This window comes from Ictidomys tridecemlineatus, chromosome 7, assembly GCF_052094955.1.
Source record: "Ictidomys tridecemlineatus isolate mIctTri1 chromosome 7, mIctTri1.hap1, whole genome shotgun sequence".
NCBI classification, from domain to species: Eukaryota; Metazoa; Chordata; class Mammalia; order Rodentia; family Sciuridae; genus Ictidomys; species Ictidomys tridecemlineatus.
Genome location: NC_135483.1, coordinates 135,414 through 145,601, shown reverse-complemented (window position 1 = coordinate 145,601; position 10,188 = coordinate 135,414). Strand labels below are relative to the sequence as shown.

General features: G+C 51.8%; 1 protein-coding gene and 1 pseudogene across 1 annotated transcript; both read right to left on the bottom strand.

The window, feature by feature from the left end:
- Positions 1 to 382: 382 nt before the first annotated feature.
- LOC101958938 (ferritin light chain-like) lies at positions 383 to 1,265 on the bottom strand (annotated as a pseudogene).
- A 3,788-nt stretch (positions 1,266 to 5,053) lies between these two features.
- LOC101958661 (5-hydroxyisourate hydrolase) lies at positions 5,054 to 8,491 on the bottom strand. The gene is made up of 4 exons (XM_005342666.5): positions 8,208 to 8,491; positions 7,597 to 7,736; positions 5,747 to 5,882; positions 5,054 to 5,251 (listed from the first exon to the last, which is right to left on the bottom strand). The coding sequence occupies exons 1-4, from the start codon at positions 8,286 to 8,288 to the stop codon at positions 5,162 to 5,164; spliced, it is 447 nt and encodes a 148-aa protein (XP_005342723.1). The 5' UTR covers positions 8,289 to 8,491; the 3' UTR covers positions 5,054 to 5,161.
- Positions 8,492 to 10,188: the final 1,697 nt, after the last annotated feature.

Genomic DNA, 10,188 nt, shown 5'->3' with positions numbered 1-10,188 from the left:
GCAGTGGTTCAAGGTGAATGAGGCATGGAGCTCGGATTTGTCAGCTGAATCTGCCATTAGGGGATTGGTTGTGTGCCGCAGTCTGGCTGGGCACAAGTCATGAGCCACTCAAGCAGGAACAAACTTTATTTCTGAACTCCACCAGCACACTCCCCGGGAACACACCACACAGCAACTGAAACTCCCACTGGGCACTCTCCTGGAACACCACCGGGCTGCGGCGCACTTTCTCGGAACTCGCGAGAATTCAACGGGAACTCCAAAGTAGTGGGTGCCCGAGGTGGACAGTAAAGGTCTAATATGCAATTGAATACACAGCCTGTTTCAATCCAGCATCATTCAGTCACAGCAATTATAGACAGCTTAACTTAATATCATCATCTTTTTTTTTTTGCTGGAAAAAGCTTTAATTTTTATTTGGTCCAAGGCTTGGGAGGGGCTCCATGGTGGTTAAAAAGCTGCCTAGGGGTTAGAGGGAGAGACTCAGGCCAAAACCCTGATGCCAGGAGATGCAAAGGAGCCCCATCAAAGGCCACTGTACTCCAGGGCCTCTAGACATGCTTGAGGGTGAGTCTTTCAAAGAGATACTCGCCCAGGCCAGCCTGGGGGCCTGCCAGACGGTGGAGGTTAGTCAAGTGGTCCCCCATCTTCTTGATGAGCTTCACCTCCTCATCAAGGAAGTGGTTCTCCAGAAAGTCACAGAGATGTGGGTCTGTGCGGGTAGAACCCAAGGCATGAAGATCCAAAATGGCTTGGTTCAGGTTCTTCTCCAGAGCCAAGGCAGCTTCCATGGCGTCCAGGGTGTTGCCCCACTCATCTTGAGAAGGTTTCTGCACGTTCTGGAAGAGGGTGCGGCCGCCGCGCTGGTTTTGCATCTTGAGGAGACACTTGGAGGCCTCGAGCTTTTCCTCAGCCAAGTTTCCATGCCCTCCAGAGCCACATCGTCACGGTGGAAATAGTAGCCCAGAGAGAGGTAGGTGTAGGAGGCCCGCAAATGCAAATTAACCAGGCGGTTGACGGCAGCCTCCACCTCGGTGGAATAATTCTGACGAATCTGGGAGGTCATGGTTGGTCGTCAAGAAGGAGCTAACCACAAAAAACGGAGTTGGCTGGTCCTGGAAGCAGGTTCTGGGCGAGCAGATGGTCCTGGAGATTGCAAATGGAGATCAGATTGGAAGGCGGTTGGAAGCTGGAAGAAAAGAGAGTCCCCGGCTCTGTTCCGTCCAAACACTGTTGAAGCAAGAAGCAGATCCGTGGGACCTCCAGGCTGGTTCCTTAATATCATCATCTTAATGGCTGGCCTCTTAACCATTACTTCTGGCAAAATGCCAGGGGCCATTCCGACTGGCTATGGCTCTCAGCAGTTGTGGGCAGGTCTGTGGGACTCTGTATAGTAGTTGGGGATATGGGATCATGCATGTGCTGCCCAGGCTGTGCTCTAAGGAACACTTCTGTGTGGAAAGCTGCAGTGTGACAGCACAATCCTGTTTCCTTCCTAGTAAGAATAACTATTTTTACTTCTGTGGGGAACATTCTGAAAAGGGTCACTGAATGATTACATGGTGGCCTCCAGGAATTGGGGTTAGAGAGGTGTTTACTTTCACTATGAAGTCTCAATGTTTTATAATTCTTATTAAGAAAAAGAAGGGTAGAAGGTGAGAAGGGACAGTCCTACTGGTCAGCAGTTGGTTGCTGTGAGGCTTGCTCTACACCTGCCCCGTGGGGCATTTTGAAGGCAGGTAGAGTTTCCGAGGACCCTCTTGCAAACATCGCCTGATGGTAGTATGATGCCCTGGCTCTCACTTCAGGGAGATCAGGGGTACACCTCACCCAAGCCCACAGCCTTAACTCAGGCAAGGCTGGCCTTTCCACTTTTGTAGAGCAGCTTTCAGGGTGGGGCTGCTCAGCTCCTACTAGGACACCCCATTGTTTCCTGAAGGAGGACTCATGTTAATGTTTCTCCTGTCTCCCACTGTGTAGACAGCTATACACCTTTAATTCCGTGCACAGAGGGTGGATTGCAGGCAGTGTGAAGAGCACACTTACCATATGCCACGGACTGGGGCACTAGTAGAAAATGTGTGCCATTATAGAGGCAGTGTGCCCCACACAGGGGCAGAGGTGGGAAGTGGCTTCTCCCCAGGGAGACATCCTGGGTGAGGAACTTGTGGCCCTTCACAGCCTAGTCTGCACAGATGTGGCAGAAGCAGGATGAGCTCTACTGGAAGTTCATAGTGGCCATCCAAGAGGTGAGGCAGAAGACAGACTTCTGGAACCTGGTGCTGGAGCGCCAACTGCAGGCACTGAATACTGCCATGGAGAAGAGGGAGGTGTAGTTCACCAAGGGACTGGTGACCTCCAACCTAGATCCTGCAGTACTGAGGCTCATGTCCCGCTAGCTTGAGGTAGACCCAGGGGTTCCTGGGGCAGGGCTGTGGCTGCCCCCCTCCTACCCACAGTGGATGGCCTTGTCTCCTATGGTGAGACTCTTTGGTCCTGTGTTCTGCCCCCTGAGCTAAGCACAGAGGTGACCTCTCAGTTACCCCTGGGGGAGGGTTTCCTGAAACCTGAGAGCAGGGCAAAGGTGCTGCAGGTATCTGTGCCTCAGGCCTGCGTGTGCTAGCAGTTCCCTTTCAGGGGTTTTGCTTATGTTGCTCTTGGGTCTTGCTGACCCCTCCTTAACCTCATGGCACCTCATAACCTCTCAGCCTTGCAATTCCAGTTCTCCAGTGGCTCATTGTGGTATGCCAGGCTCCTGTCACCAAGCAGAGCCAGAAGATGTCCTGGGAGCAGAAAAGGTGCTCTTGGAATCTGTGGGCCCAAGTCCCTCAGTCCCTTGATGATGGTCTTAGACACAGGCCTGGGGGGGGGGTGGCCACAGCACTAGGAGGCCCCAGGATGCTTGGTTTGGTAGGCATACAGTTAACAATGGGAAACATGTAGACTGTGGGTACCAGGGACTTACCTGTCCCTTACTGCCTTCCTGAATTCTTTTTTTTTTTTTTTTTTTTTTTAAGAGAGAGTGAGAGAGGAGAGAGAGAGAGAGAGAGAGAATTTTTAATATTTATTTTTTAGTTCTCGACGGACACAACATCTTTTTGCTGGTATGTGGTGCTGAGGATCGAACCCGGGCCGCACGCATGCCAGGCGAGCGCGCTACCGCTTGAGCCACATCCCCAGCCCCTTCCTGAATTCTTGAGGAGTGAGGTCTGAGCAGAACTCAAAACATCCACTCCTCCATGTGGCACTGTTCTGCTAGGACTGTCCTGGTCATGGGTGGGAATAGCAGTAAACAAAACTGGTGAGGTCTCGACCCCCAAGGGCCAGCTGAGGACAGGAGGTTCTCAGCTGAAGAATCAGGAAGCTGGAACCTCCAACAGAACTTCCTGCTTCCTCTGACACCTGCCTGTCAAGCTTCTAGTGCTTGGCCAGGCCTTCTGCTCCATCCACCTGTCTGGAGCAGTTACAGAAGAAACAGGTGACACAGCGTGAGGGGTCTTTGACGACACCAGCTGGGCTGACTGGTGGCTTCCAGGCCCATGGCTAGCGTCCAGCAGCCTACCAGGTGCAGCTGTACTGGAGCCCTTGGAGACAAACACAGTGTCATCTCCTAGACACGGCTGCTGCTCCTGAGTTAGAAACAGCTGGTTCTGAGCCTCTGACAGGCCCATTGAGGGGAGGCCAGCTCATTAAGGGGTAGATGCTTCTAGGGCAAGGACATGTAGGGCAGACCCAAGATGGCTATAGTCAGGCTCCCTTGTGGAGATTTCATTGGGTTATGTATTTAGTATATAGCCAAGGTCATGAGCATCCTGATTCAGTGTATGTACTCAAGGTTGTAGACGTTTGTCTGTGAACCTGCACCCACTTATGTAACCTGTGGACAGTGTGACTTCTTTGTCTGGCTTCCATTAAAAAAAAAAAAAAAAAGGTCTATGGAAGGACTTGGGGCAAAATGGGGGTGGTGCTGGAGGCTGGGGGCTGCCGCTGCCTCTGAATAAAGAATATCTATTTTGTTATAATTTTTTTTTCTGATACTGGGGATTGAACCCAGGGGTGCCTAACCACTGAGTCACATCCCCAACCCTTTTTGTTTGTTTTTTAGTCATAGTTGGGCACAATAACTTTATTTTATTTTTTATGTGGTGCTGAGGATTGAGCCTAGTGCCTTGCACATGCTAGGCAAGCATTCTACCGCTGAGCCACAACCCCAGGTCCTCCCACCCCTTTTTATATTATATTTTGAGACAAGGTCTTGCTGAGTTACTTAGGGCCTTGCTAAGTTGCTGAGGCTGGCTATGAACTCACAATCCTCCTGCCTCAGCCTCCCTAGCTGCTGGGATTACAGGCGTGCGTCACTGTGCCTGGCTTAAAGAATGTCTGCAATCCCAACTGTGCCTTACATCCTGCTTCACTGCTGGGATCCTAAATGTATTTCCCAGGCTCTGAGCCTCCACCCACAGGCATCTCTGTTGTTGGTGCCAGGCTTGCTGCAGAGAGGCAGATGTGCAGCATGGGCTTGAGGGTCCCTCACCATCTGTGGAGGTGTTTTCATTCTGAGAATTACCACAGGTAGCTTTTCCAAGGTGATTCATCAGCACACAGTTTGGCTGACCATTAATGCCTTCTGCCCAACACAAAAATTCCAGGACCAAAGGATTCTTCATCCCTGTTTACAGCACTCCAGCTGGGTTTGCTGTACCACCTGCCCACCCACTCTCACCATCCTGAACAAGGCTGCGTACTAGGCTTTGAGGAGAGCAACCCCTGAGCTGCCTGGGGAAAACCCAGCTGTCGGGATGCAGGGCTGAGGGTGATTGCAAAAGGCGTCTGCCAAACCCCAGTGTGTAGGGCTGAATGGAAACCATGAAGGGGTCTTGGTATGAGGATCAGATGGGGAACACAGGGCCAGACAGCAGGCCAGGCTGGGACGGGTGAGGAACAGAGGTCTGAGAGCTATCAAGAAGCCAACTCCACAGGACGCATTTATGATTGAGGAAGTGCTGGGAGGATCCAAGGTAACCTACCCACACTCTGGCTAGGACACAAGCACTGCAGATGCAACCAGAGTTTATTGACCTGAATCACAGCAACCCATCAGGAGTAGGTCTGTAGATGCAGCACTGGCTTTATCCACCGGAGTCATAGCTGCTCTCTAGCTCTAGCTCCCTCTGTAGGTTGTATAGGACCATGGGCTCAGCAGCAGAGGCAGGTGGAACTTCTGGGTTTCATTGATGATGGTGAAAACAATCTGAGAGAAGCAGAAAGGCACCAGAAGACAGTGAAGGACCACAGCACAGGAGCCACCTGCCCTCAATGCTCCCTGGGAAAATGGCCTGGATGGTGGGGAAGGGTTAGCTGAAACCCAGTGGTGGATTAGAAGCTTCCTGAGGGCTGAGTCCTCCTCCGGGCATGCTGGATGTGGAAAAAGCCAGGTGAAGGGGGTGGGGGGAGCAGTAAGGGAAGGCCCAGGAGCTAGAGTTGGTGTAGATGGAAACTGTCTACGAAGAGGGGATGAATCACCCCTAGTCTGCCTTTCCCAAGCCTGACTCATGGATGCTCACGGATGGGCATATTGACACGGAGTCTCTTGATGCCCCAGGTCCCAGGACCCCTTTCTTGTGGGAACTCAAAGCTCATGTGCCTGCCACTTCCCTGAGAGAAGTGGGACCAGTCTGCCCATGAAGCCTGGCCTGCAGGTCAGTGAGTCAGGGCTTCCACCCTCTCCACCTGCCATAGCACTCACCTCTACATATGGGTAGAAGCTCTCCTGCCCCATCTCCTTCCAGTAGCCCTCTGTGTCAAAGGTCAGCTTATAGGTGCCTGGCTTCATTTGGCCTGTCCTCAGGAGCCCAGGGCAGTGGCCATCTGGGTCTGTGTAGCTGGGGAGAGGATGGGCTGCTGAGGTCAGAGGTGGAGCCACCCTTCCCCAGCCCCCCTGGGTCTGACCCCCTGGCCTCAGACACTGTACAGGCTGATGCAGACATGGCTGAACAGAGATTGTGGGGCAGTTTCTAGACACATTGTTGCATTGCCTCTTTAAGAAATCAATAAAGAAGCAAAAAGGGAAAAATCTCCCAGTTTAACCTATGAGCAATAATCACTTCAAATTTGGCATGTTTTTCTTAGATTTTTTTTCTAAGCTTAACTATGTTTATTTACAAACATATTTTAAAATATTTTTAGTTGTAGATGGACACAATATCTTTATTTATCTTTATGTGGTGCTGAGGATTGAATCCAGTGCCTCACACATAGCTAGGTGAGAGCTCTACCACTGAGCCATAACCCCAGCCTGTATTTACAAACGTTTTTACAAAACAAATTATTCATGTTTCATAAGCTGTATTTTCATGCAGTGTGTTGTGTGTGGCTTTCTGGGTCAATAACTGCCTATCTATATGGTGGCCCATTTCCAACAGCACAAAGTGTCCACATGGAGTGGGCTGATCCCTCATGGAGAGTTCTAAAGGCCTGCAGTTTGGCTAAGTCTCCTCTTCAAAACCCTACATCATGTGACCAGCTGGACTGTAAAGTGTGTCTCACTGGTGAGAGGGGCAGAGGAAGCACGTGCACATTGTGGTGGGTGGGACTCCAGGTCTGCGCAGTGCCATGCTGACTTGAAATAATGCTCAGATGAGATCTTGTCCCTCATCCCCAAACTTTTCATTTCTTTTTTTATTACTGGGATTGAACCCAGGGGTGCTTTACTGCTGAGCTATATCCAGTCTTTTAATTTTTATTTTGAGGCAGGGTCTCACTAAATTGCTGTTACTGGCCTCAAACTAGCTATCCTCCTGCGTTAGCCTCCCGAATTGCTGGGATTACAGATGTGCATCCTTATGCATGGCACCCCCTGACTTTTGTGAAAAGCCCCATCCTTGACCATGAACCTTTAGGCCTATCCTCCTTTCTGTAACCTGCTCCCGCTGCCCACTCACTCCCAGGCTAAAAGAGAGTCTCTTGAAGCTTGGAGCCTACCTCCTTCAAGATGGAGGGTCTGAGAGACCCACTCATAGAGCCAACTCAAGGGTTTTCTCCAGCAGAGCCTGTGCAGGGAGCAGGGGCCCAAGGCCTGGGCTCTGTGAGCACACCAGGCTGAGGAAGCCCAGCTTTTATTTCATCCTACCTGTTTTCCCATCTGTAAAATGGTAATTATTGTTTCCTACCCAGAGGGTATGGGGAGAATAAAAGCAGAAATTGGGTGTTCAGCCTGCTGTTAACCACGGGGACAGTAAGGCCTTTTAGCTCCACCTCGGGTATTAATTCAGGCCATGGGCATGGTGGCAAGGAAACACACACTGCCCTACCCCAGCAGGCTCAGCCCCTTCTATGGCATTGTCCCAGGATGCTCACACCTGGCGAGACGTCTACTTCCACTGTCCTCTTGCGTTTAGTGAGGAAAGTGAAGCTGAGAGAGTCAGTGGGCCCCCAGGCTGAGGGGGCAGTTGAGCAGCAGTCATCTCTGTCCTCTAGGCCTCAGTGCCCTCACTCCTGGGCTGTCTGGGATGTGTCCCAGGGTGGGACTCAGGAAGGGCTGGTGCTGGAGGAGCAGGTGCTCTAGGTTCCCTCCCATCCCCAGGGCCCACCTCCTACCTTTTTCTTAGCTCTGTCCACTGCTGGCTGAGGTCTTCAAGCTGGGACAAATGGAGGCAGAGGCCGGGGATGGGGAGCCCAGAGGCAGTGTCAAGCACATGTATGGTCAACGGGCTGTCCTCAGGCTCCTGGCCACTGCTCTGGATCACAAGAGGGGCAGGGTGAGTTCCCGAGGGCCTCTGCACACAGGCCCCAGTCTGTCCACATCTCTGTGATGAGAGTAAACAGCCCAAATGCCTGGAAGTCAGGCCCAGTGCAAGGGTCACTGGAATGGCTGAGTAGCAGGAGGAGGTACCAGGTTTGCCAACAACTGCTCTGTCTTCCATTGTCACCCACTAAAGACCCCCACTTTTCTTCCCTCCAGCCCCTCAGTTCCAACCTGTCTGTGACTTTGTTTTCCCAGAACCCAGAGCTCTCCTGCAACTCTGGTTCGTGAGTGCCCTAGGAGCTTACAGCCCAGGCAAAATTTTGCTACAAGGCCCTCATCAGGGCCAGGAGGGTTTCCAGTTCTGACTACCCCGACGGTCAAGTGTCCTTTCCTGTTTCCTCATCTATAACATGATGACTCCCTAGGAGACAGGAACTCTGATGTCCAGGCCTGTGCCCCTTACCTTGGGGCAGCTCAGATGTCGCTGTAATGTCAGCAGCCGCGGGGCTGCCCTGGAGCTCTGGTCCTGACCCGCAGCTCTCATCCCGGTACTGCGAGGCACTGGCAGAGGCACTGGCCACCCTGGCCCCCCACCCCCACCCCCGCGTCGTCCTGTCCCACCAGTCCGTAGCCCTGAGCCTCCGTTCCACCTCCACCGCAATGCCCACCAGGAGGGATACCAAGTGGAGGTTGCGGTCGGTAGTACAAACGTGAGGCGTAGGTGTGGGCCCTGGGCTGGGGGCGGAGCCTGGCACACGGGGGCGTGGTCTGGGCGTGGCTGGTTAACGGGGTGGGGGGGCGGGGGTGTGTGGTCAGAGGCCAGACCGCTTGGGGCGAGTGCACAGCGCCACCGCTGGGCCAGTGTAGCCTCTGGATTTTGATAGAAGGTCCTCATCAGGGCCAGGAGGGTTTCCAGTTCTGACTACCCCAACGGTCAAGTGTCCCTTCCTCAGTTTCCTCATCTATAACATGGGAGCAACTCCCTAGGAGTTTGAGAGGCTGTCCTAGGAAGGGTGAAGGTCCTGACCCCCACCTTGCTGCACTCTGTCCTCCCTCCTTTCCATGTTGATAGGGCAGGAGGACGCGCTTTTAGAAGAGGAGGCAAGCAAGAGATGCTGTGCAGGGTGTGACTCCATCCTTGTATCAATATGTGGCCTGTAGAGAATCATGTGGTTTATAAAAAGCAGAGGCTCGGGCGGGGGTGTGGCTCAAGCGGTAGCGCCCTCGCCTGGCATGCGTGGGGTGCTGGGTTCGATCCTCAGCACCACATAAAAATAAAGATGTTGTGTCCACCGAAAACTTGAAAATAAATATTAAAAAATTCTCTCTCTCTCTCTCTCTCTCTTTCTCTCTCTTTAAGCAGAGGCTTTCTATATTTAAAATCTGAAAAAATCTACACCTGGATGTTGGCTACTAGTTGTCTTGCTCTGGCACATGGGATCGTTTTTCTCCTTGCCAAGTTGCAGTTCTAATTACGCAACAGTGAGCTGAATAAGTGTGGATTATTTGTTGATCTGGAATCAGACTCCTTCAGGGTAGAGCCACAAGCCCCCTCAGCAAAGGCGGGGTGTTCAGTGGAAACCACTCTTGAGGTAGTAAGGGAACATCACTTGAGGTGTGAACACACACGCTTGGCTGGGCTTCTATTTAAGAAGATGACTCCAGGAGTTGCTCATTAGTGTTGGGGCAAATGCCTGTGGGGCCAGAGACCAGAAGCAGCCAGACTGACCTACTGGGGACCAGTTAAGTAAATGAGCCTCTAATGCACCAGAATGCTCTGCAGCCCTTTAAGGAGAGACTGTAGAGTAGGAGGGAAGGCTATGACTTTCCACCTCCACTGTTGTGAAGACATGTTCACCTGACCTGCACAGCCACCTCACAGAGTGTCATTATCCCCTCTGTGCTATCCAGGTGAATGTATCCTGCAACCCCCAAGGTCCCCCAGAATGAGGGTTGTGCAGGCAAAACACTAGACTATACTACCCAGGGGCTTTTATGGTGGTTCCTGTTTCTGGCCTGTGACCCAAGTCTTTGGGCACTTATGTCACATGCCATGTGCTCTGTGTAAACTGTGACCCCTGCTGTACCTGGTCCCTGGGCAACAACAGTGTTTGGCATGGTCAAGCATAGGGGTTGGGATCTCTGTTTTTCTTGCAATAATCCTGAATAAAGTCTTTCCCTGTGCTTTAATAAGTATCATTGGATAGTTTTTTCTCTAATATTGCAAGACAAGGAACACTACAGACTTCTAGCAAACACCAGAAACTAAAGAGGTGTGGAAGGACCCTCTGCACTAGCTTTCAGAGGAAGAATGATCCTGCTGACACCCTGATTTCAGAATTCTGGCCTCCAGAACTGTGAGATAGTAAGTTTTTGGTTTAAGTCGCACACATTTCTGTGCTTTATTATGGCAACCCTGGGAAAGAAACACACTGGCTCCCCCT

Coding starts and splice junctions, on each gene's coding strand:
- LOC101958661 (XM_005342666.5), bottom strand. CDS start 8,288: ATGAGAGCTGCGGGTCAGGACCAGAGCTCCAGGGCAGCCCCGCGGCTG. Junction 7,737..8,207: donor GACATCTGAGCTGCCCCAAG/GTAAGGGGCACA, acceptor CTTGTGATCCAG/AGCAGTGGCCAGGAGCCTGA. Junction 5,252..5,746: donor GCTTCTACCCATATGTAGAG/GTGAGTGCTATG, acceptor TGCTTCTCTCAG/ATTGTTTTCACCATCATCAA.